The sequence below is a fragment of the Ascaphus truei genome, chromosome 1 (genome assembly GCF_040206685.1).
Source record: "Ascaphus truei isolate aAscTru1 chromosome 1, aAscTru1.hap1, whole genome shotgun sequence".
Classification (NCBI taxonomy): Eukaryota; Metazoa; Chordata; class Amphibia; order Anura; family Ascaphidae; genus Ascaphus; species Ascaphus truei.
In genome coordinates, this window is record NC_134483.1 from 171,817,701 (window position 1) to 171,840,410 (window position 22,710).

Genomic DNA, 22,710 nt, shown 5'->3' on the forward strand with positions numbered 1-22,710 from the left:
TGTGTTAGAAAAATCACAGCGTGAGGCCTCACCTCGTTTGGCCAATTGGGACTGGGTTGTGTGACGGAGAGGCTGAGGCAAGGAGGGCGGGCATTACAAATCAGTTAATGAGAACAGCCCCTACCTGCCCATATTCTATATGCTGACCTGCTATCTGTTAAGAAAAGAGCCTCGCTGTCTGGGCAGAAAATGGTTCTGCTTATCAGACCAACGTTTCCCAGATAGGAGGCCGCCCCATCCCCACTGTCCTGTGTCCTCAACCACCTCATGGAACCAGCTAAACCTGATCTCAGGGTGTGTAGGCTGGGCAAGTGTATTACCAGTCTTGCATGCCCAGGGAACAAAGAAACACAATTACGCAAGCACAAATACATTTTTCAGAAAATAAAAATTTACACATACTGTACACATTCACATAATATATGTAGCCAGATGAGCCACATTAAGATGCATTTACAGGGCAACCCAGACAAAAAAATCCAGACAACAGGGCTTGGCTATACGTTTATTATAAGAGCCTCATTGCCCATGTCGTCACAGGTACCAAAAAGGTTGTGGTACTGTGGACCTATAAATAAATTTAGTGGTACTCTGTTCCACCACACTTCAACCACTGCCTTTACTGTTTTCCATAAATGTTTGTTAGCTGCTATGCCTGATTTCTTCTTAATGTTTTCCTTATTTACAATTTAAAAATGTAACTTTCCGGTTGGCAGAAGCTATACTAGCTTTCTACAGCATATGAACTGGTGCTTAGGGTCCATTTTTTTACATTTTTCAAATTAGAATAGCAAGTTATTTTACCCAAGATATTTCTTTAGTACCTACCTGCATGGAATCTAATGCATAAACAAGGATTGACATTTTCTAATTACCTATTCATTGTACTATGTTAACTTAATTTGCTTTTCACTTGATGGTATTTAAGGAACCATTATTTTCCCATTAGTCTTTACAATTTCTCAATTAAAAGTTTAGATCAATGAGGAGGAGCTGTAATAGAAAGGGATTTCCGAGTGACACTACAATAGTCTTATAGCTATTAATAGTAATATTAAAGAGGACATTATTGTATAAACTGAACGGTGTAATAATGAAACAAGTTATTTATCCTTTGAACTGAGACTGTTGTGAACTGAGCCTGGGAAAAATGGGATTCCTTTATCTTTGTTGAAAAATAGTGCGAATGGTAAAAGCCAGCAAGAATACTCAAAGGAACTAATTCCATGTGATCTGAAGTGGCCCTTTACACCTTGGCCAGCCAAAATCTCCCATTGACCTGAATTTCGGTTGGGGGGTAATTCAATATACCCCCAAAAAGTCTTGTTTGCTTTTCTGACATACAATTCCCTTAAGTTAGTTCCAGTTTTCACACACATTCTCTGTATGTACTTCTGACAAATGACCAATCTGGAACATGCTTAATGTAAATTTGCACAAATATTGCACAAAGGTTATTTGTTTTTGTTAAGACTGTGACACTTTAATCTTTTTATCTCCAAATGGTATCTGGCAATATTATATGCTTAACAGCTCAACCTGCTTCAATTCACAATCACTATCAGTCTTTTGAAAACAATGAAAAACATGAAAATGGATTGGCTGTAACTACAAGTGTGCCAGAAGAAAACATCAGCAAATTTCTGTTTGCTGTGTTCTGTAGGATACAGTATGCAAATAATATTGAACACTGATCGGTTTTAAAGGCTTGGAAACATGTTAAGATGGATGATAAATGAATATGATTGACAGTCCTTTTCAATTATTTAATTAAACTGAAGAGTGCTCAGTGATCACAAACAACACTGACATTTTAAGGAGGATATATTTGTATGTTCATTGTTTAGCCTGAAGGAATGTTGTCCTGAGGGCTCGTTGTAATTTCTAGAATCCTGAATAATTTTAAACAAAAGATGAAGCAATTTAACATACTTGCCCATGACAGTAAATTTTCCTGTCTCCCTGTTTCCAACTTGAGTTGACACCATAAAAAAATCTGAACAGTAAAAAAGAGGTGCCAATTTATCAAGTGTCAAGATGCTTTGCATTTACCCTACTATTAGGGTTTTCAGAATTATAAGGAATGTAACAAAAATTGCAAAAGGGCAATCAAATTAGCAAAAATGGATAATGAAAAAAGGATTGCAATAGAAAGTAAGGTCAACCCTAAAAAGTTCTTTAAGTACCTTAATAACAAAAAAATGAGAAAAGAAAATATAGGATCCTTTCAGTGTGAGATGGGTAGGCAGATTATTGGAGATAAGGAAAAAGCTGAGGTATTAAACAAATTCTTTGCCTCTGTGTTTAACAGGGAAGAATCAAGTTCAATAGTAGTGCCGCAGGAGGAAGCCACAACCTCCATATTAATGAACAATTGGTTAACTGAGGAAGAAGTTCATAAGCGACTTGAACAAATTAAAGTAAATAAGGCACCTGGTCCCGATGGCAAACATCCAAGAGTTCTCAAGGAGTTAAGCTCAGTAATAGCAAAACCATTATATTTAATATTCAAGGACTCCATTTCCACAGGCTCAGTACCACAAGATTGGCGTAAAGCAGATGTGATGCCTATATTTAAAAATGGAGCTAGATCACAACCGGGAAATTACAGACCTGTAAGCCTGACTTCAATAATAGGGAAACTACTTGAAGGTTTAATACAGGATAATATTCAGGAATACCTAATGGAAAACAAAATTATTAGTAATAGTCCGCATGGATTTATGAAGGATAGATCTTGCCAAACTAACCTTATTTGTTTCTTTGAGGAGGTAAGTAGGAATTTAGACCAGGGTAATGCAGTTGAATTGGTCTACTTAGATTTTGCAAAGGCTTTTGATACGGTTTCACACAAGAGGTTGGTGTACAAAATAAATAAAACTGGACTCAGTAATAATATATGCACCTGGATTGAAAACTGGTTAAAGGACAGACAACAGAGGGTTGTCATAAATGGAACTTTTTCAGGTTGGGCTAAAGTCGTGAGTGTAATACCTCAGGGATCGGTACTATGACCCCTGCTTTTTAACTTGTTTATTAATGACCTTGAGTTTGGGATCGAGAGCAAAGTCTCCATCTTTGCTGATGATACTAAATTGTGTAAGGTAATAGAATCAGAGCAGGATGTAATTTCTCTTCAGAAGGACTTGGAGAGACTGGAAACGTGGGCAGGTAAATGGCAGATGAGATTTAATACAGATAAATGTAAGGTTATGCATTTGGGATGCAAGAATAAAAAGGCGACTTACAAATTAAATGGAGATATATTGGGGGAATCCTTGATGGAGAAGGATTTAGGAGTGCTTGTAGACAACAGGCTTAGCAATAGTGCCCAATGTCATGCAGTAGCTGCAAAGACAAACAAGATCTTATCTTGCATCAAACGGGCAATGGATGGAAGGGAAGAAAACATAATTGTGCCCCTTTACAAAGCATTAGTAAGACCCACCTTGAATATGGAGTACAATTTTGGGCACCAATCCTAAGAAAAGACATTATGGAACTAGAGAGAGTGCAGAGAAGAGCCACCAAATTAATACAGGGGATGGACATTCTAACTTATGAGGAGAGCTAGCTAAATTAGATTTATTTACATTAGAAAAGAGGCGTTTAAGAGGGGATATGATAACTATATACAAATATATTCAGGGACAATACAAGGAGCTTTCAAAAGAACTATTCATGCCACAGGCAGTACAAAGGACTCGGGCCATCCCTTAAGGTTGGAGGAAAGGAAATTTCACCAGCAACAAAGGAAAGGGTTCTTTACAGTAAGGGCAGTTAAAATGTGGAATTCATTACCCATGGAGACTGTGATGGCAGATACAATAGATTTGTTCAAAAAAAGGTTGGACATCTTTTTAGATGGGAAAGGTATACAGGGATATACCAAATAAGTATACATGGGAAGGATGTTGATCCAGGGATTAATCCGATTGCCAATTCTTGGAGTCAGGAAGGAATTAATTTTTCCCCTTAATGGGTTTTTTTTTGTTTGCCTTCCTCTGGATCAATAAGTAAGTATTGATATAGGATAAAGTATCTGTTGTCTAAATTTAGCATAGGTTGAACTTGATGGACTTACGTCTTTTTTCAACCTCATCTACTATGTAACTATGTAACTATGTAACATTACTATTGTCAGTGTCAGGGCCAGCTGGGATGTTTGCAGGGCCTCTTTCCTGTGACATCACCTCAGCTCAGTAATGTCAAATAGCATCACGTTGACACGACAATGTGTTGTCGCAGCTCCATGCGGCATCACATTGTCAAGGCAACGCAGCACTATGCTGCATCACATTGTCAAGGCAACGTGGCACCATGCGGCCTCCTGTTGTCATAGCAATGTGACGCTGCATGGCATTATGATGTCACATGACATTCCGTTGTCATGGCACCATGACACAAGTGGACATCACAGCACCATGATGAGGCACCCTGCAAGGAGTTGCCACTGGAGAAGGTAAGAGTGTTAGAGATCCCGCACTCTCCCCGGAAATCAGTTTAATTGTTGTGGGGAGGAGCACGGGGCCCAGTGCTACTGCACTGACAACACCGCCATCAAGTCGGCCTTGACTATCATAACAGAGAAATGTAGAAACTGGATATTCAGAACAAGCAATTGGGTAGGAATTTGTTGGAAAATTAATACAATGAAAAGTATGAGTGTTTGCACCTACTGCTGCGGCCAAGCTTAATCTACAGCTTAACCTCATTTTTCCTCACCTTTTTTCTTTCGCCGCCGAGATTGGCCGCGCGCCAGCCGCATCTCATGGCCGCGCGCGGCCATTTCTGCAAGCAGCGCCTAATGGCGCTGAACAATAGAAGCGCCTGCGGTGATGAAAAAAAAAAAGCCCGCGTCTGAACGGGGTACACTGTACATCCACATCAGCTAGATCTGAGATATTGGAATCAAATGTCAGAACATGATCTTTAATTTTATCTACTACTGTATATATTTTGGAAAACTGATTTTCTACTCTCTATGTATTTAGATACCTCTTAAGATATCATATCCAAATTTTGCATCATGGTTCACAAATGACATCACCGATGACATGTCATATATCATTACAAAAGACATGATCCCATCACACAAACCTCAAACTACCACTTAATCTTGGTCACTCTGAAAATCCAATTTGCAACATTAGCAAAAATACAGGAGCCGCCAAAGTTGTTCAAGAGTGCGAGATCATTGTTTGGTACAAGAGTACAATGTCCCACAAACACACATTAGAGGCTCTTGATCAAACACTTCAGTACCTCAGAGGCAATTCAATAATTATGGGTTGATTTGTTGTTAGCACAGGATTTCACATTAAGAAACTAAAAATATTTATTATCCATTGATAAGTCTCAATATTTTTTGGTTTCTTAGAATTCCTGAGCAACATCGGCCACTTTCAGTTAGTTAAATATAACACGGACACAAATGAATGCAAGAAAAACATCAATGTGCAAATATTGGCATCTTGATATCTAGACTTATTAAATATCCTGGGAAGCCGCTTCCCCCATGTGGGATCTCTTTTTGTTTCAATTTCTTTGACTGGAGCTGAACTCTACTCCAGCACTGTCTGTCCAACAATAATGAACCAAAATCAAACATTTCTGTATTGATTTTGGGAGAGAGTAGAGGTTAGTGCAGACAGACAAAGAAGATTAATAACATCTTTAAATCTTTAAAGGTTCTCATCCTCTAAAAAGAATCTGTATATGGTAAGAAGAGTGTGGCCATAGTCGTTACTGTTTTATACTACAATATCCTAATTATGTGGGACTCAATAGTACACGTTGCCGAAATAAATGACTAGATTGAACAGTTTTTTTTAGTCTCTGGAAACACAAGAATGTATTTTTAACTCTCCCAAAATGAACACACCACAATGTAAAATCATGTCCCAATGAAATGTGATAGCTTTGGTGAGGAGAGGTGACAAGAAAGCAGGAGAGTTTGACATCCTATGTGCATATGCAATAATGGTAAGGATTCCAATGAGTGTGTGTGTGTGTGTGTGTGTGTGTGTGTGTGTGTGTGTGTGTGTGTGTGTGTGTGTGTGTGTGTGTGTGTGTGTGTGTGTGTGTGTGTGTGTGTGTGTGTGTGTGTGTGTGTGTGTGTGTGTGTGTGTGTGTGTGTGTGTGTTATTGTACAATATCCTTGCAGCTTGCTACAGTTCCTGAAATGAAACCTTGCTCTCTCATGACTTATTCTACTTCCCAAAAAGAAAAAAAATAACTATTTCAGTTATAGAGCCACACAAATGAAAGATTTGAAGCCATAGAAAACATCAAAGAGGTGGAAAGACTTTGCCCACCTCAAATAATATTTGAGCTTCCTCCCCTGTTATCCACTGTTATTTTAGGTAACATGAACATGAGGCCAAAGAACCCGATCTCTTTTATTCTCTGACACCGAGTTCCTTTCTTCCCTCTACAGTTTGCGCTTATGAAAAACGGCTGTCATTTTAAAGGGCTGGAAGTCTACGCAATGGTATTATCTACAAAGGCCAGAGGAAAAATAAAGCAAAAAGACCAAACTGTGCACAGCTTTCTTTTTTTTTTAAAAGCAGCTCTTCAAAGGCACACCAAAACGATGTACTGTATATGTTTAAATGTGCAGTCCTACTTAGCCAGATACATTGCATTTGCAGTAAGTGAGAGAACTCAGTCATGTGCTATAACAGCTTCTAAACTAGTTTTAATATTTGATGACAATTAATACATTTGTATATGGGCAATAGGCCTCATAGGCCTAAAAAGCCCACTTTGAAAAGGAGAATCAGAATATACAATACATACTGTTATCAGTAGTTCACATTTTAAGTACCCTTAAGCTGTCCTTAGAATGCCACAAGAGCTTGAATACACACGTTTCTTTTGCAATTCTCAAATCAGCATGCCATTTTGTAGTGTTCTGGCAGCATATTGTAGTTTATTTAGCTCTCTGTCAACCGAAGCTGCAGTCAGCACAGAAGAGGAGCGCAAGTGATCACATGGCCCTGGTACCAAAATGTCAGTGGCGTTTTGTGCATCGGTTCTGCTATCTTTTACCATTTACTTAATTCTGTAAAATAAGTGAGGTTTCTCTGTCCAAACCAATTATAATGCATACAATATAAGCAGTTCAAGATGGTGGCTGCTTTTCAAAGGCTTGTAACCTTATCTCAGCATTTCTTCAAAACTGAGGATTTCACAATACAGTATATACAGTAATCAGAATGAAAAAAAGCAATTAGTATATGTAAGATTAGGATGTGACTCAATGGGGATGCATCTTAAGCCCCTTTCAACGTTGGTGCTGGCAATGAATTTCCGAGCAAAGCATTAGTAAGTCTGTCAGAAGTGAAGGGGTTACACATCATACGTTAGGGACTTATTTACAGTGACAGATCATTTGTGTTAACAGCTTCACATAGTGAAGTATGCGTCCTACCGAATCCATCTTCTGCATTTTGCCTGGGTGAGAGTGCCCTATGCTTAAAATATATATGAGGCCTGTACAGTTCTCTTCACTTCAGTTTCACTATCTCGTTCCTGTTAACAGCAGGAGCAGTAAATTATTAAAGAACTTCTTAGATGCTTTATTTTTTTTTAAAAGTCCTTTAATTTACTCTATGAACAAACACCAAAAAGAAAAAAGAAAATTGAAAGGGAAGTATGGCGGATTTTTTAACTAGTATTTTGGTTCATATGTTGCAAATTATTTATATAGTAGTTTCATGATTAGTTAAAGTTTTACATATGATTGAACTCAAGTGAGCATCTTCTGATTACTGTTTGAGTTGAATGTCTTTGGTAATTTAGTGTCTTAAAATTAATGGTCTACTAGACAGGCATAGATTAACCACGCATGAGCATATACCTTTATAAATTTATACGAATAAATGTGAGTTCAAAATGGCTCTCATAGGACGCACTATACCATTATTTGCTTAGAGATATGTCAAATTAGGTAAGAGCAATTTACCAGTGGCCGGCACACCTCAATAGAGTCTCCTGAAGTGGGTGAGGGCATCCTTACATAGGAAACCGTGAGTAAACAAGATGTACTGGAAGATACCCCCAATGAGATTTTAGAGGAGTGTGGATCAACTCACCCACCTTTGGCCTCCAGGGGATTTGTGTCTTATTGTTCAAATTTATTTCAAAGACTTCTCACCTTTGCTCAAGACTGTATACATGTATTTATATATTTCTCTCTGTAGTTATCCACCCCATTATGGAGTTCTCTGCTTATACTGTACTGCATACGTTTGATATATATTTTTGTATTTGTGATTCGGTTGCTTGAGCACCCAGATGCTATCTTGATCATATGTCAAATTAGTAAAGCTATAATCTAGTCAATGTTATCTGAAGCAGATTGTTAGGCAGAGAGGTTTATAGCGCATTTGTGAATTATTATTTTTTTTACACAAAGTCCTATTGATAAATTATACATTTGGGCTGACCAGGCAAAACAATGCCCAGTACCATGACACATGGCTAAAAGGAGGCACAAGATAAATATGCCTTTCTTTGCTCCAAATTGGCTCCAAGATAGCCTTGATACCTAGATGCTCTCACATTCAGATTTACTCATCTGAATTAGTCGTTAGTCATTTAAGGGCACTTTATGTGACATTTTCATGGTAATTTAACTACTGTATTCATTAAAAATACAGTGTATGCTCCTATTTCTCACAACAACTTGGTTTTATTCCTGTGGTACCAAATCAAGGTTAAGTTTTTAGCAAAGTGAGTTTATTATTGAGGAAATTGTATTCACGTGATATATACAGCATGTGCATTTTGTACACTATATGTAAGCAACTTTAACTCCAAACCAGACTTGGAAGGTCACAGAAGAGCATTACAGAGTCTCTGGATCAGAATACGTACTTTTTTGTGATGATTTAATATTTGATGACAATTAATATATTCATTTCCATCAAGTCCAATGTAAGAAACGTTTTAAGGGAATCTCCTAAATTTGATGTTAAAGTTAGTACCAACTCAGACTTTTAAATGAAAGAAAATCTGTGTGCTTCTGACAACATGGAGAAAAAGTACATGGAGAGCAGCATTATTTTATATGTGAATTAAAATAGGAACGCTATCGGATTATGAGAAAATAATGGTGTCAGTTTATAAAGAAAGTACTGCACAAACTTGAATAGCCCCCCTTTGGGATTACTATGGCTTTAAGGGGTTAACTATGTGGGCCCACACCGAGTAAAGCCCCTTGTAATGCCCCTTCCCCATCACATGGTGGGTAACTAGGCAGAATCATAGCCCCGCCTTCTCCTGCCCAGTGATGTCAGGGCAGGGTATGTAGAAAGGGGAGAGGCTTTTTTGACAAAAAGGGCTTTTATCGCCGACTTATCGGGGCTTACTGAACAGCAGTAGGCTTTTTTGGCGAAAAGGCCTCGATAAGTGGCTAATCGGTGCTTAGTGCATAGGCCCCTAAGTGTTGATTTTATCAGACCCTTTTTAATCTCTTCATATGATGCATAAACACTGTATGACTTATGTCTTGTGGATTACTAATCATGCAAATAACAAGTACCAACAGAGCGATGAAAGAAAAGGTCCTCCAGCCTTTTTTGCTTTACAAGATTTAATGTTGATGCTTCATATGCTAATAGGCAAAAGATCCAACTCACAACTGAGCTGCCAACCACTCAACTACTGTATGTAGTTGGATCTTCCCTTTTTGTTTTGTTTTTAAAGGAAAGCAGTTAGGGTAATTTCACTGGAGTGGGTTAAGTGTAAATGATGTCTTTTCTCCTGCTTACAGTCCCATTTATTTAAAGAATAGGTCCTCACATCATTATTAGTACTCATCGTATGAAAAGAGTAATGACCATATTTGAGAACATGTACGTTAGACATCATTTTGATTGTGACGTAAGCATTTTATCCCGTTCTTGTACTGCACATTTAAAAGGCTAGAACTTTGGTTGACACGGACACTTTGGGCTCTATGTATTAAGAGGTACGTGCGCGCTGACTCAGTTGCGTGAAAAACGGTGGGGTTTTGTTCCTGTCTAAAAAGCAACATATTTACAAAGTGTATTTCTACGGTTTTAGAATTTGACACATGCTTCACTCATATTCTGCTCTAAAAAAAGACTTATGCTGCCTTTAATGTGACAGAGAAAACGAACAAGATAAGTTGTGCACTCTGCACATTCCTTAATACATAGACCTGCGCCAATAGGCCAATGTAACTCCCCCATAACCCCTTCAACTTGTTTCATTAATCCCTCATGTTGTCACAGACACACACAAATGTCAGCGAAAATGGCGCAAACAAGATTAATACATAGATGTGGTATGTCACGTGTGTATTTCAGCACCGGTTGGAACAAAATAACGACGTTTCCACCAGAATTTGCCCTTTGTTACATAGAACCCATTGTGGAATGTGTGTCAGTGCAGTGTGTTGCAGTTCTCCCTGGCAGGGAAGGGGTTAAGCAATAGCAGAAAAGTCTTCAATTGTTATTTAAGCCCCTTACATCTAACCCTGATCTCTTGAGCACAGAAAGCAACTTAACCTCACACCTGGCATCAGGGGCTGGTTGAATTCTTAACCCGGGCCGTAAGTACACTAACCAGCACACATATGAAGCGGTCCAATTACATACACACACCCATCAACTATGTGTGAGCACAAGCCGCACCATACATACAAATGTACACCAAATATACCCATGCACCATACACACAAACCAAAAGTGGATACACACCCCATACACCCCAGTTTAAGTTCTTTCAAATCTAAGGCTGTCACACATTTGAATCTGATCTGTAACTGTTTCATACGCCCATAATATTTATTATCTTTAACTGTGCATGCAATGTCTTGTATATAATGTATACCCTGTTCCTTTATGTAACTATTTGTAACCATGTATTATTTGTCTTAACTCTGTGCCCAGGACATACTTGAAAACGAGAGGTAACTCTCAATGTATTACTTCCTGGTAAAATATTTTATAAATAAATAATACATACACCAAATAAATTCCACACCTCATACAGTCCATACGCCAAACTAACACCCCATACATACTGTACACAAAATTCACCCCCCACCCCATAAATATAGCAATTAAATTCCACGCGCCTCAAATATACCCCAAATCCTCCAAAACCTCCATATATTCACAAAATTAACCCCCTGCAAGCAAAATAAGACCCATTATCAAAATTGTCACTCTTGTTACCCTCTACACTTTAAAATAACCCCCCATACCCACTGGTCATAGATTACACAGTACATATGGTGTCAATCGTGCCTTACCGGGAGTAACAGGGAGGTCTGGTGCAGAGCACTCTCTGCGAACTGAAATATACAGCTGGCTGTCAGTTACACCGGCTTCCCTGGATGGGAGGGGCTGGAACGTCTAAACCGCCTCCCCGCTACTACAAATATTACAAAAAAAAAACCCCATGGCCAGCCCGCCCCTGCCTGGCATATTTACTGCTGCGGCACAGTTTATTCGAGCATTTGCCCGTTCTGTGCCGCAGCAGTAGCCTGGCGCGCGCCCGAGAGTGACGGGCGCGCGCCGAAGCAGCGGAAGAGCGCCCTCCGATCGGGGCGCTCTCCCTACCGCTGCCGGGTCCGCCGGGTCCCCCGGAACCCCCTGCCGCTGTCCCGCGATCGCGGGACACCAGGGCTCCCTCGGGGAGCCCCTGGACGCGCGTGCAGGGGGCGCACGCTCCCGAAGACGCGTGACCGCGCGTCTATGACGCGCGGCACGCCGAGGGGCGGCCACTAGCAAGCCGGGAAATCTCCCGGCTTGCGGATCTGGCCGCAGTGTAATAAACTGTGTCGCCAGTGTAATAGAAGCTAAGTGAAGAAAAAAAAACCCCACAATTTTCAAATGCAAACTTTGATACATTTCAATATTGTTCTGAGCAACTCCTCAGCTACCAATGAAAAACTATTCCCAAAGTCACTTAGTGACACAAGTAGAGGAAAGTTAATGCAAACCCTGATACATTTAAAAAAATGTAATTAACACTCTAAGCATCAAATTAATATCATAATACCCATTTGTAACTCTTCATACATATCATACAGTAGGTGCTGGTACAACTCCGGAGGTGTATAATTTAGCACAAACAGTTTTGCAGCTAGTGAACTTACAGTAATTACATTTAGCAATTCTGCTGTGCCCTTCATCAGTCTCGTATTATGTAAAGTACCCATTCTTACCCATTCTTACGTAACACGAGACATTTCCATGCATAGGAGATACCGGCACCCATAACGGGGCCTGTATCTCGGGAAGTAGGGGGTCCCCGGACTTCAAATCAATGCGGTTCAGCTCCAGAGACCCCTTGCTACATTACTGTAATGTTTCAAATTAAATAAAACCCCTGCTATTGCATGTGAGAGGCGCACAGTTAGAGTGACTGATTCAGCCTCTCTCTTACTGCGCGTCTATTACAGAAAGGCAGACCCTGGTAGGACTCACACAGCAGGTACCCCTGCTGTGTTAATCCGATGGGCCATTTGTCTGCCCCGGCAAAAATAGTGAATATATCTCAACCTACACGCGGCATAACGCAACATTTACCCAGCTAAATGTTCGAATAACGGCTGCTGCATCTGTAGCTAGACCTGGGTATACCCTCTCGGACAAGTTGGTACGGAGAGAGACTAATCTTGTCTGTAACACTGATAAATGGTACTTAAAAGGACCTGTTAAGTCATATACAAAAGTAGAAAAAGTGTGTGTAGCGCACTTTCCACCACCCCCTTGGAGATTTAACGGCTACGGTGTAATGTGGTGCGCTACCTGTGGCTCACAGGAGACCTGAACCTCTGCTACTGGAAACCTAGGGTGTACCTGATCCGGTTGAAGACAGCGCCTCCACCTGTGTGGGATCCTAACAATTTGGGATAACCCTCTAAAGGACAATATAATAAACACACAGCAGTAGGATATAACAGGTTTTACTGAACAGGGTATAATACTACTAACACTACATAAACTCTCAGGCCTCACAGGGCCGTAACCCCTCACCGTGCTTCCGTAACACCGTGTCCACACCCCTGCGGGGTTTGTCCCCCTGTACTGAGGTGCCCCAGGCACCCAACCACACTGGTGTCCACAAAGTCCAACACCCACCCAAGTGTGTGAGACAGCGCTGCCCCACTAGCCTGTGTATTGTTGGTGCACTTCATGAGGTGAGGTACCTGCCGGGTCCGGGCATGCTGATGAAGAAGATGGGATCCACGGATCCAGCTACAGTATCCGCGAAGCCTCCGCCTCTACATTGGGTGGGTTTCACGTGAATTGTACCACCTTTAACAGTCTTGCAATGGTAGCAGGAAATCCGTGTGGATAGTAAACGGAGCACAGCCACAATGAATTATAAGGGCTGCAATACCAAACTAATTGAAAATGTATTTATTGAAAAATGTGACAACATGGATGGAGAGAAGCGCTGGAAGATGCGTGAAACGCGTTAGAGTACTTTTTTCTCTCCATCCATGTTGTCACATTTTTCAATAAATCATTTTTGAATTAGTTTGGTATTGCAGCCCTTATAGCTCCTTGCAGCTGTGCTCTGTTTTCTATCCACACGGTTTCCCTGCATCTACTCCTTCAGCGTGAGGCATGCACAGGATCTGGACTGCATCATACTGTGAGGCTTATGCAGAGAGGAACGTTATATAATGTGAAAACGGCAGGAAAATAGCCACAGAATTGGAGTAAGTTATGGTCGTATGCTGAAAGCTGCGTTACCTCATTTTTCAGATGGTATCAAAATTGCCAAGTTTTTCTGGCGACCTGGAACTCGCTATATTATAGGGCAGAATGGCGCGTTCCAGCGCATCAATGCTACTTGCATACCACCCTTTTTTAACATGGTGAATTTACCAATCTCGCCACGTGTTTGGCAATTTTTAAAGTAAAGAAACCTGCTGTGGCGGATTTTGTGAATCTCGCCATGTTCTCTGCAGGACAAGCTTCTCTGGTGCGTATTTTCTCCAAAAGATGGCTGTAACAGGGGACTTATCCCTGTTCAGTAATGTGCCTTTAATCTAGCAGTGTGGTGGTTAACTTCTGGTAGTTAATTACTAAACACCACCTGCCTGATTGAGATGGCTTACAAAAGCCTGTCTGTTCAAACAGGAAGTGAGAACTCTTTAGCTGACACCTGAGCTGAACTTGGAGACACACTTGTTTTGAGCTCTGCCAAAGTTAGCAGAGCTGCTTTCAAGACACAAGGCCCAAATAAGACTTCTAAACCTGGATGCTGATTTTCTGTGCACGCTCAGTGCGGTTCCAGGAGAGCAGAGAAGCTTACTCTACAGCTGATAAACAGATAAGACTTTCATTATTAAGAGACTGCTTATACTGTATCTGCTTATTTTCATGCTATGTTTGGGGCTGGGGAGAAATGCTTGACTAGGGAGATGTGAATTGGTTGCATAGTGTTTTCACTAGAATTACTCCCAAGTGAATGGAAGCTTTGTTCCCCCCCCCCCCCCCCTGTGTTTGGATAATTTTCCTGATGAAAAGGAACAGGCACAATAAAGCCTATTATAATTTCACGTTATAAAGCCTCCTAATTGCGTACCTCTGTGAACGTCCGTCCACAATGGCGCTATTTCCCTTCTCTATCCTCTCTGCATAAGCCCCTGTGTGTACTTTCTGTTTACCATTATCCTGCATTACGATTGAAAAACAGTGGGAATTGGATTGTTGATACAGATTATACTCAGCTCTAAGGAAGGCAGTGGTCCATAGGTGGAGAATTGGTCAGTGCTTGTTTTATAGGCTCTGATCATATTATCCACCAATAGGACCTTAAACACATACAAACCCTCCCCTGTATGAGCAGTTTTGCTTTAGCAAATACATTACTCTATGATGCATTTAAAGTCCTTTTCTACAAGCAAGTTTAGACACTCCAATCAAGCATGAATTGCCACTTTGTATTCCTGATTTGGAAGCACTGAATTATTGAACTTTGCTTCATTTTTGTTACTATTACTATTTGCAATGTTAGCAGGTTTCTGGTCCCAGATTACCTGAGGCCAGGATGCAGCTGCACCCTAGCTGTGTCCCTCACTCTAATGCTGCAGGGCAGTGTCCCTATCTCATGGGCCTGTCCCTGCAGTAACCACAAGCTGAGGAGAGTCGGGGCCTAGCTGGGGCCAAAGGGGGTCTCTGGCCTAGTGCAGGGATAACAGACATCCTGCACACACAGAGATGAAAAAATACCCGGGCACTATCTCTATGTGGTGTGGGTGTGAGTCAGTAAATGAATAAAAGGTATAATACGGCCTTGTTGGAATGTGTGTCTTCTTGTGATGCCCTCCTGTGACTCTGACCCCAACAGGATCTATCCAGGACCCTTAGTAGCAATGGAACACAGAAAAATGAGGGAGCACAGTATGAGGGGAAGTGTGTTTAAGGAAGGCAAATCTTCTTAACTGGTGACCAGTGGGGTGAAGTCACCCCAGTAGATTCACCACCACTAGGATGGACTCAGTGAGCGGGAAAATACATATAGGCATACCCCGCATTAACGTACGCAATGGGACCGGAGCATGTATGTAAATCGAAAATGTACTTAAAGTGAAGCACTACCTTTTCCCACTTATTGATGCATGTACTGTACAGCAATCATCACATATGTGCATAACTGATGTAAATAACGCATTTGTAACAGGCTCTATAGTCTCCCCGCTTGCGCACAGCTTTGGTACACGTAGGGAGCCGGTATTGCTGTTCAGGACATGCTGACAGGCGCATGCGTGAGCTGCTGTTTGCCTATTGGGCGATATGTACTTACTCGCGAGTGTACTTAAAGTGAGTGTACTTAAAGCGGGGTATGCCTGTATATGTATAGAAATATATATATCACTTACACAGCCTTGTGTAAGTTCTATTACATCAAGGTATCTTTTACTTCCGGCTCTTCCTTATGATGTGATTTTTCTTCTCTATTGTCGTCGTCTCGCACTGGTTCAGGGATGTTTCTATACTTCTCACTGCAAACTTGGCTTCTTCCTCCTAAAGGTCTCACTCTCACAGAAAGAAAGCAGTTAAATCGATGCAAATAATGTGCAAACAAAGGCTGAGGTATGGGGAGGTTATGGGAGAATAATAGGTTAATATCCATCACTCACATGGGCTAATGTGAGTGTCCTCCTGTAGAGATATCTTGATAGTCTTCCAAGTCTCTGGTGATAAATCACCAGGAAACTCCAAAGATGGAGTCTAAAGATGGTTTGCAATTGCCTCAAATAGACAAATAAAATTCATTAAACCATGTGTAACCACCTTATGTAAGGTGAGGGACGGAGGTGGGGATGGAGAAAAAAATATATAAATTCAACTACTCACACGGACCAGTGTGAGTACACACTGGTAGAGGTATCTTTAACTTCTTTGACGTTAAGTTGTGATGTACTCATGTCTTCTTTAAGTTCAGGGCAGGCGTTATTCCTCCATGCAGAAATGAATTAAAAACTGCAGCGTTTGAGACCTGAGTCAGGGCAGATGAAGACTTTATTAAAAGATAAAAAATAAATAAAACAAAATAGTGCTGAACAATAAAACACTCACAGGAATGACACTAAAAACATAGGGAGTCGCTCGGGGGTAAGTGGTAGGTGGTCGCTGTCTCCGCGTCCGGATTCAGGGCTACAACGTCACTTCCGGCTCCTCTATGGTGGCTGCAAATGCCCAAAAGCTCACAATTTTGGACATTTTCACAATGGCGGCACCCTGCAGAGGGAGCCACCGGGGACCTCCGGCGAAGTCGCCCGCCGCAACTGCTCTCAGCCCTCCCCGCACTACCGGCGACGCGGGTACACACCCGCACCCCTCCGCAGGGGGTGCAGGTACCAATAAGGGAACCTTTGCCACATTTATTTATGCCTTCTGTTATATAATTGTAGCCATGTGTAAAATTGGTGCACATATCTCTTTCTCATGCTGGCAGTAATCCTGGTAAGTATGCAGGGTTGCCAGTAACGATCATGGAGGTTTGCCCTCAAACCCTGGTGAGGTGTCATATGTCCCAAAGGAAGTGACAACATGCTTGGTGTCCACCCTTAGTGACATCAGAGATGTGCCTGTTCCTGAGGTGATATAAGACACAGCACTGCCTAAAGTTAGTTCAGTTCCTGTCAGGAGTTTCCTGTGTTGTGCTGCCTCTCTTCAGTGAGAGGCACGTGAAGGTCTGCAACAGTGTTGCAGTAGTCTCATGCTAGCTGTGAGTCTGTGCAGCTCTGAGCAGAGAGACAGAGAAGCTGTTGAATCTCCCTAAGGGGAGAGGTGGAAAGCAACTCCATTAGGAGAAGGAGGAACTTTCCAGATGGAGTGCAGCAAAGGAATGAGCGGCTAAGCTGATAGCTGTGAGGGGCAGCTGGCCCATACCACCATGCCAATAAAGATGACCTTGAATAAAGACACTTCACTGTGTGAGTCTGGAATTACTCAGCAGGGGAAGGCATCACCAAGAAGGAGTTCCTCATCAGAACCATCCCCTTGCGGACGCAGGGATCCTGATGAGGTGGAGGCGCTGCACTGGATATAGGTAGGACTCAAGTACACTACCTCAGCTACCTGTCTGGGTTGGCAATCCCTACACAACATCATGCGGGGGAGACTCAGGAGTCCTGTTGCCAACAGGTGCACCATCAGACACTACACTGTAATGGGGACTGGTTAGACCACAGGGGCCAATGTGAGATTGGGTGGGTCAGGCTAGGCCAGAAAATCTGTTAAATAATGTTTTGTTATTGTGTGTTTGGTAAACAGATGATTGATTTAGATGACTTTTAAATGCATATAGTAGTTGGCAGATTATATGAAAACAGTGCTGAAGGATGAGATAGACACGGATCGGCATCTCTTCTTAAAGCCAGCACTCAAACTTCGATCGTTTCCACGGTAGCATTGAAGGCTGAGCAAGGGTCAAATAAGTTGTTACCACCTCAGCATATGGGTTGTGTAGAGCAACATGCAAGACTGTATACAAAAGCTTGAAGGAGCCATGGCTGCTGCATATTCTGCTCTTACTGTATATACTAAGGAAAGTGACAATTAAATGAAAGATTTGGACAGGTGCTAGAATATAAATTAGACGTCCCCAAAAAGACCAGCTAAGTGTGTGCCTGAAACAGTAGCAAAGAAAGTTTAATATTTAGGAAGGCATTGGAATAGAGGCAGCATGGCAGCGGTAGATTGCCATGAGGCAACTGGATTAGGAGGGGGGAAAACATGAGGGACGCAGGCAGTCAGGTAAGCCTTTATTTTTAGGGAAATGGTGTATAGTGCATATCATCTATGGCCAAATACAACAAGATGGCAATTGGGGCCATTTTAGAGTAATGCAGCATAGCATGTGAAGCATACTGTAAAATGGCCATACAAGCTTTCAAGGTTTAGAAGTGAGGCCTACAGAAGCAAAACTGCCAGGTAATATAAACATAAAGACTGTTTAATGTCAGGCAACAAACTCAAACGAGGCAAAGATCAGTGAATTAACAGTCTTGCAAGAAATGTTTTTAAATCAAGCAAACTGACAAGAAGAGACCGTCATTTTTCTGCTAAAGGCCAGCAACCAGTCTCCAGAAATGCTTCAGAGTTAACATGTATAGGCATTACAAGCAAGAGAATAATTTAAAAAAAAAAACACGATTGGAAATGCAATTCTCCTACATAATCAATTATTTGTTTTGCCTTGAAGGGGCTTATTCAATGTCAGTGGGAGTTTTCAGCCGACCATAATGCAAATAAGCCCCTAAATGTGAATAAAAGAGATATGGGTGGACATGGCCAAAAGACTTAGGGCAGAGGTGCGCAAACTGGGGGCCAAATTTTTTTCTGGGGGGAGGAGGGGCGCAGCACATACAGATGCCCAGCACTCTTCCCCACAACATTTAAATAAAATGCCGGGGGAGCGCTCGAGGCATCTTTAACAGTCACTTTCCTGCTCTCTGGCGGCTTCTGTCGACGCGTCACCATGACAACATGGCGTTAAATGACGCCGCTGGGTCTAATGGCAACGTGATGTCACATGACATTGTGATGTCAAACGACAATGCCGAAGAGAAGGTAAGATGGGGGGTGCGAGCAGAGGGGCGCAAAGAAAAGAGTTTGCTTCCCCCTGACTTAGGGGATAGTTGAGAATCATTGCAAACAAATATGTGGTATGGAATTTGTTCTCTAGTTTGTATAATCAGGTCTGCTCATTTATTTATTTTTGTGTGCATGTATATATTTTCAACCAATGGCCCAGAGTGCCTTTCATCTAGAAACCTCAGGGTATTAATGTTATATTTTTTAATTGCACAACCAAGCCCACCACACCATATATTAGTGCCAAAAGGATTGCTTCTGGGTTTTTGACCTAATGTATACAACAAAAGACAAATCCCCAATGCTACATCCAATATGACAAAGTATGTAGTTAAATACTTATCTGTCTTTCTTTTCGTTAGTACGGATCATTTAGTCAAATTCTTTGGCAAAATGTAATTTTTTCAGCATGGTATCTCCTTTCTACAGGTCCTAACACTATCTGCAAATGTTCTCTTTACCTCTCTGGTGGAGGAAGAAGTCTTAATAGACTGAGGATTCACAGGTGCATCACAAGACCTGCTATTTCATAGTGCGCTGGGCGAGTTTAAAACCAGGCAGGAGGATTCAAACACCTCCAAACAATTGTTTACCAATTGAAATTTACACACACACATAAGTGATATATATAAAAAAAAAAATAACCTGATGGCATATTCCACATTTTAGTAAGGCAGCAATTTAAAATTCAGAACAGTGTGGTAAAGTAAGCTACAATCTGTCTTGTTACATGTTTGAATATTGTAAGTATATAATGGGAATAAAAGGGTTGTTAAACTATTACAATTACTCAAATAATTACCTCAATATACTGTACAAAGTCATAAATACACATGCACTTACAAAATCATTATTTATTTTCAACAATTTCATTACCTAGGGCACTTAAATCTTCATCTTAATTTCACTCAATGGACTGGACTAAATATTAATATTTTTGGTACTTGGGAAATGTACTAATCTTTCAATAAAAATTCTTAGATGAACAGCAGAATTGTATTATATATTGTATGTCTTTATTTATATAGCACCATTAATGTGCATAGCGCATCACAATAGTAATACACGTGACAATCAGAATAAAACAAAGGCAGAATTCCAAATCTCTTCCGTTAGAAATGATCCTCTGATTGCTCTTTACCTCGACCGTCACTCACCCGTACGTCATGCAATGGAACATGCTCTGCCTCTAACATCTTATTCATATAATCTCATTATTGCAGTCTAATAGACTCCTTGTGGAATAGCACTGTGGTCAGTAGATTGAATGGCTAAGGGAATATATTTCCCTTATAGACTTTTAAATATTACAAAATGTGTGAGAATCACCTTAGAATGAAATCTGATGTGATTGGTGAGTGCAAGTTACTTATTTTTATCGTTTTTTTTTTAACATGGACATTGCATGCACAATAAGTTAGAAATACATAATTATGCAGATGTATAGACTGTGTGTTTTAGTCCTGAGATAAGCAGAACTGAGCATGTTAGCAGAACTTAATTATAATTCAATTCAATGTTGTAGAGCATTTGGTAAACATGTTGCTGCCAAAGGCACAGAGGTAGTAATAGGTTTATTAAAGACAGATTTACATGTACATAGGGCTTGAAATAATCCACACTACAATCTTACAGTATGTCACACAATATTTACATAGATTTTATGGATACCTGTTTACACTATAAAAGAAATGTAAAAGGCCTTTGTTAGCTTTAGTTCATTTGTCTATTTGTAAAAAAAAAATAAAATTGTCAATTCTGAAAATAATTGCACAGTAATGAAAACTGTGTTTATTAAGTCTCAAGATAGAGTGGAAACTTTTGTGAAGACACCTTGAGTTTTCCCCCAAACCCTAATGCATAGACCTTTACAAAATATGTCTTGGTGTTATATAATAGGGACAGAGATAGAAGTAAATATTTAGGGAGACTTAGCGGTTGATTCTATATATGCTGAAGCGGCCGATGGGGCCGTTTTCGACCAACATTTCTAAGTGAAGTCAGAAGGGAAATTTGGCCAAAAAGGCCCAGTTAGCCACTTTTCCACATATAGAATTAGCCCCTTAATATTTGTAACATTTATAGCCAGTTATATACTGTTTTTCATACCATCATAATCTGTGTATCTTCCCATGTAGAGACATATATTTACTAGAATCAGCCTCTATCAAATACTTGATTACGATAGCTGTGAAAGCCTTTTCTTGGGAACCGAATTGCAGGATACACACAATGTATGCAGGCTGTGACTCCTGTGCTGAATTTGTTACATTCTAACATCTCCATGTTACGGTGTGTCTTCCGTAATCGGACATTTAGCCGCGGCAGTCTCGCCGCGACAAACTCCCTACTGGCGTATAGCCGTAGGGGGACCCTCTGCCGCCGGCCGCTACAACTAGAAGGTACGTTTAAGGGTAGGGGGTTCATTTTAGTTTTAGGGAAGGGGGTTAGTTTTAGGGTAGGGGGTTAGTGTTAGGGTAGGGGTTAACTGTAGGGGTTTTAGCGGCTAGGGTAGGGACTTAACTTAAGGGGTTTTATTGGTTAGGGTTAGGACTTAGCGTAAAGGGTTTTAGGGTAAGGGGTTAAGGTTTTTAGGGCAGGTGGTAGCGCTAGTATTAGGGGTGAACATTAAGGGGTTTTAGGGTAAGGTTAGTCACTTACTTTAATGGTGAAGAGGCCAGTATCTGAGTGTCCCAGCAGTGGGGTGAGTGGCGGTCAAGCATCAGCGGTCATATGGTTGTGGGGAAATAGTCACAACCAAATATCCTAGACTGGTGTCTTCTTTCTATGCATTATTAACAGTAGTCCGGTCTCCCCTTCAAACCACTTTACATTATGAAATATGGTGAGGTAAATAAATGATGTCCTGATGTAACAGTCACTTGATCCTGACTGACGAGTGCCTTCTTTGCCATAGGTCAGAAGCATCATACTGTATAATGTAGTTCCAACTGATCAGCTTGAGCCACACAGACAGGCCCAGATGTGAGAATTCCATCACCCCGTAAAGATAGTCATCACTAATGTTAATCTGCATTTAATATATTGTATTTCATTAAAGTAAAAGAAACACAATTAAAAAATAAATAAATGTCGAATTTTGTCTTATAAGGACAAAAAACGGATAAGCAATATGACAATAATAATAGCTAATAGGGAAAAACTATTTGCAAACAATAAAGGTCAAAAAATATAATCAAGATATTGCTCAATTAAGATTTATTATGTTGACAAAACAATATGGTATGTATTCCAATATAGCAATTCTATTGCAGAAATGGAGTTTAAAATATATTATAAAAGGGTCGTACTACTATGTTATATATAGAAGACATTTTATTTAGAATTTATATTTTTTACAGTGATTGTCCCAACTGAACTATAGTTAACGTGTGTATATTGTTCATACATTGGAGAGTTTTTTCTGTAATATGATCGAATCTTACTTTCAATATATTACATGTACAGTACTTACAGCATGTATCAATTGAAAACTAAAATTACATAATTTGCACGATATAGCCATTGCATACTGTGACACATGCCACTGTATACAGGTCCCATACAGTATATAACAGGGTAAGCATGTCTTGTTCCTTGTTCT

The 22,710-nt window shown here is 40.6% G+C and overlaps 1 protein-coding gene across 2 annotated transcripts in view; it reads left to right on the plus strand.

The window, feature by feature from the left end:
• Positions 1-22,710, plus strand: part of RORB (RAR related orphan receptor B) — a 261,375-nt gene that overhangs the window by 144,661 nt on the left and 94,004 nt on the right. The window contains exon 1 of one of the 2 annotated variants that reach the window (XM_075598262.1): positions 20,358-20,460. The exons of the other annotated variant lie outside the window; for it this stretch is intronic. Coding sequence (XP_075454377.1) covers positions 20,421-20,460 — 40 coding nt within the window. The 5' untranslated portion in view covers positions 20,358-20,420. Of the gene's footprint in view, positions 1-20,357; positions 20,461-22,710 lie in introns of those variants that run through there. 2 annotated transcript variants of the gene reach the window in all.